A 4277-nucleotide genomic window follows, 5' to 3' on the forward strand; every position below is an offset into this window, starting at 1 on the left:
AAAACAGATTTTCTCAATCAGCTTGTTGCTGTAAGTGAAGGGGTTCAACATGGGAACACAGTTTTCTGCCAAAGTTGAAACTGTTTTAGTTTCTTCACATGAGAGATATTTTTTTTACTGCTGGTTTAAAGTGAGGCAGGCTGCATTGGGAAAAGGTCATGTTAGGTGCACCAACTAGAATTTATTGAATCAATATGTAGTGGCAGTTGTGGCGTTGTGTTTTTTTTTCTTTTTATTAAATGTTAACTTTAACTGTTACCTCTGTACCTCATTGTATGTGTGGTTGTATTTCATCATTTTTGTTCATGCGATAAACACATGACTTGGTACCATCAGTTTTAAGGGATTCAAAATCGATCCAGCAGAACCCGAGCTATATGTCTTTTTTTAGACCTACACAACACTACTGCTTTCTTCCTTGTCAAAACCTGGCACCTAAATTACCAACAATGCAACTCAACCACTGAAAGTTTAGTCTGAATTAGTCAAGTGACATCACTTGAGGCAATTTATTAGACTCCACGCAGCTTCCTCTGGAGCCACAAAAGGCTTTTTACAACTGACTCACATATGCAGTAGTTTTCCCCCAGAGCTGTAAACAGACTAATGTGTAAAAGATGTTTTTAAAGGCTTTAATTTTTGTCAGGCACTTGACAATAGCAAAGAAATCAGTAAGATCAACATTGATTGGAAGCTATCAGTACAATGTGCTGAGTTTCTGTCTGATTTCAGAGGCCGTAGCTGCGATAATTAAATCTCATAATCAGCTGCAGAGGGCGTCACTCACCGATGCAAGAGCGGTTGTTTCCTGCCAGCTGGAAACCAGGTTCACACTGACAAGAGAAGGAACCGGGAACATTGACACAGCGATGTTGGCAGTACCTGTACCTGCACTCATCGATGTCTGAGAGAGAGAAACAGAGTCAGAAGAGGGATATTCACATTTCCTACTGGCTATTAAGATCACTATCCAACTTCACCCCGGGCCATGTGGCAAAGCATCGCTCTGAGTTGACATATTTAAGCCTGCTTAGCTACACTAGTTAAAGAATAAATTATCTCACCAATACACTCTGTGCCAACCTTGCGATAACCATCCGGACACTGACAGGTGTAGGCTCCCAGTGCGTTGATACACTGCTGGCTGGGCTGGCAGTCATGTTCATCTCGCTCACACTCATCGATGTCTGCGTTTTTGGGTGAAGTGAAACAAGAACACACATGTCAAACTGTGGCTATTGTGAGCAAACGCATCATCATTCAGCATGACAGGAAGATACAGTGCGACTGTTGGAGGGCAGACGATGGCGACTCTATTCCCCTCATTTGCACCCAACAGCTGAAAATATCACATCATGTTGAATCATGTTTGCTGTCTCATGCAGGCTGATGAACACCTCGCCGCCCTCCAGCACGAGTAGGTTTCTCGCTGCAAGTCCGGTTCTTAAAACACAGCAGCTGTTCTCGTGTGAAATTGTCCAAATTCCTACACTGTCTGTCTGCCCCCCGTGGACTATACTCACTCACACCCACACAGATTGCACCAACATGCTGCCTCCAGTCCCAACACCTGCTACAGCCACCTGTCCCTCACAATCTGTGGCCGCTGACAATAAATTTACGCAATTACTCACACACACAAACATGCCTAATGATCACTCATCCTGTGGCCACCTGTCCACCTCAAGCCCCCCAGACCTACAAACCAGACACCCACCCACACAGCTGTCTCCCTGCGGCTCGTATCCCGGAGGACAGGGGTTGGTCACAGCGGGCGTGATAGGGGGCTCTGGGGCTGGGATGACTGACGCAGAGCGAGGAAGGCAGAGGTATCCTCCATAGTGGTTGAAGCACTTCATTTCCCCTTTGCAGGCATCTGGAATGGTCTCACACTCGTTTATGTCTGATGGAAGATACAGAGAACGTAATTAGGACCAAATCAGCAACAGGAGAGCAACAGCATGATCAAAACTGTTACTGTACATAAGAGTTAGATGGTTAGGTGGAATAAATGAAATTACCTTTGCAGTGCTCAGTCTGAGGGTCCCAATGATACCCATCTGTGCATTCCTATAAAGAGCAGCAGAGGGAGAAAGAAAATGTGAGAAAGTGATGGAAAGAAAGATGTGAACAGTCCCCGTGAGCCAAGTAGTTGCATAATATATTCATAATACATAATAAATCCCCAGTAGTGGGACATGCAAAAAGGAAGCAGAGGATAGAGAGACTTGTTTCCTCTGTATTCATGTAAGAGTGCTGGGCCAAAAAAAGAAGTCGGCTGCTGTTAAAGGATTTGTGACATTTTTAACTACTCTCTTTAAGCCAAGTGTCACATCAAAAACAAAGAATTAAGGCCAATGTTTGGAAAAAGGGCCATTATCATTCTGGAAAAAAAATATTTCTGTGAGCGGCATGGAAAGAAAAAGTGTGGCCTAAAAAAACATGGAATTATACCTAAAATTACCCCCAGCTATGACTGCTATAAAATGTTGGAAAAGGGAAGACTGCTGTGGAATATTAAACGAGAAGATGAGGAAAGAAGAAATAGAGAGAAGTGAAGGATTTGAGGCCAAAAGTTCCACACACAAAAAAGAAGTAACATCAACTGAGAGGTGTGTGATATATATATAATATGGAAGAAAGAAAGAGGAGATGCAAAGAAAAAGGAAGGAGGAAGAGAGGAGAAGAGAAGAGGAGGAGGGAGAGATTCATCCATCCTTACCGTGTAGGTGTCACTTTCTGTAGGCGGCTGTGAAATAGCACTGCGGAGGAGCACAGACACACATATGCACACGCACAAGATTGACACACAAGCACCCTGCATACTAATGCACTAATTTGTGGGAGACGGGACAGGAACACACACAAAACATGCACACACACACGCACGCACGCACACACACAGCTATCAGACAGGTAGTGCTGCTTTAAAGATGAGAGAGGCCGCAGACTTTGTGATGTACAGGGCAGCCAAGAAGTGATATCTGTATTTCAGAGAGAGAAAGAGAAAGAGAAAGAGAGAGAGAGAGAGAGAGAGGACATAAAAAGGCATTATTAGAAACTCACAAAATGGTTCAATTCAGTCTCAAAACACACTGGTGCTGGAAGCCGTTCCCACAGCTGAAATAGATAAATCAACTCGAAGCAAAAGTGCTGATGCCAATTTTTAAGTAGTCAGTCAGAACACAAACAGTTAGCTTCTTGGACTTGGTTCACTGTTTGTCAACCAAACAGTTTCCCTTGAACGCAGCAGGAATAAATGGAATGAATCACTCTGCCAGGTAAAAACATAAACATTGTGACGTACTCCATCCTTCGGCTGAAAATAACAAAGTCAACATCACAGAAATACTTTCATATTAGCTGCTCACAGAAAGCCCTGTGTGTCTGCAGACTGGCAGACTACAACTCACTGGAATGATAGTCTCGCTGAGGGCTGCCTCCAGAGGTTCGGTTTACTGTGTATCAGAGCAGCATCTGACATAAATCCTGGCTATTACTTGTATATTTTACAGCATCTCCTGCTCAGCTGCCTCAGTTTCTGAGATAATCTAATAAAGTTCATTTGTCTCTGTGACAAAGAATCTCCTGTGGGGATGCTATGTTGGTCTTTGTCAGTGGTGGAAAGAAACTAAGTACATTTTAAGGTACTTTATACTTCTACTTCACTACATTTTCCTATGGAAGCCCAGTAATCCTGTTAAATGATGCGCATGCCTATTGAGCAACCAAATTAACCAATCTAAGCATACTGCCTGAGCCACCTACTAGACCTAAAATAAAAGTAAAGCACATATTAACAGTGTAAAAGAGGCCATTAGGCATAAAGAGTATTTTTACTGCACTTTTTCTCAAGTAGAATTTGGGACTGTAGTATTTTTACACTGTAGTACTGCTACCTTTACTTAAACAAAGGATCTAAGTACTTCTCCCCCCACTGGTCTTTTCTACCATGTTCTGTTCAGTGTTGTGTATTTTTGAGGTAGATTTATAGTGAATTATGTTTGCTGAGTATTCTGGTGGACTGGGCTTTTCTCCCAGCAGAGACACAATGATCCTTCAGTTAATGTTCCTGGGGGGAAGCTATAAGTGTTTAAGCTGACTCTAAACATAAACAAATCACCTATTCCAGCTCCCACAGACCAAAAACTGAGCAAAGGCAGGCTGGTTCGAGGAATTAAAAAGAAAATCTAAGTCATGTGCAAAGTCAGTGAGTTCCAGTTAAAATACATGAAAGTTATAATCACTGCCTGTCTACGTGCATGGACACACACACA

General features: G+C 42.8%; 1 protein-coding gene across 1 annotated transcript in view; it reads right to left on the bottom strand.

Moving 5' to 3' along the window:
• efemp2a (EGF containing fibulin extracellular matrix protein 2a) overlaps positions 1 to 4277 on the bottom strand; it is a 9736-nt gene that overhangs the window by 3089 nt on the left and 2370 nt on the right. The window contains exons 2-6 of the mRNA XM_035669644.1: positions 2723 to 2984; positions 2022 to 2070; positions 1718 to 1903; positions 1065 to 1187; positions 788 to 904 (exon numbers count right to left, since the gene is read on the bottom strand). Coding sequence (XP_035525537.1) covers positions 788 to 904; positions 1065 to 1187; positions 1718 to 1903; positions 2022 to 2070; positions 2723 to 2824 — 577 coding nt within the window. The 5' untranslated portion in view covers positions 2825 to 2984. The remainder of the gene's footprint in view (positions 1 to 787; positions 905 to 1064; positions 1188 to 1717; positions 1904 to 2021; positions 2071 to 2722; positions 2985 to 4277) is intronic.

The sequence above is a fragment of the Morone saxatilis genome, unplaced genomic scaffold, assembly GCF_004916995.1.
Source record: "Morone saxatilis isolate NCDOM2014 unplaced genomic scaffold, NCSU_SB_2.0 Contig22, whole genome shotgun sequence".
Lineage (NCBI taxonomy): Eukaryota > Metazoa > Chordata > Actinopteri > Moronidae > Morone > Morone saxatilis.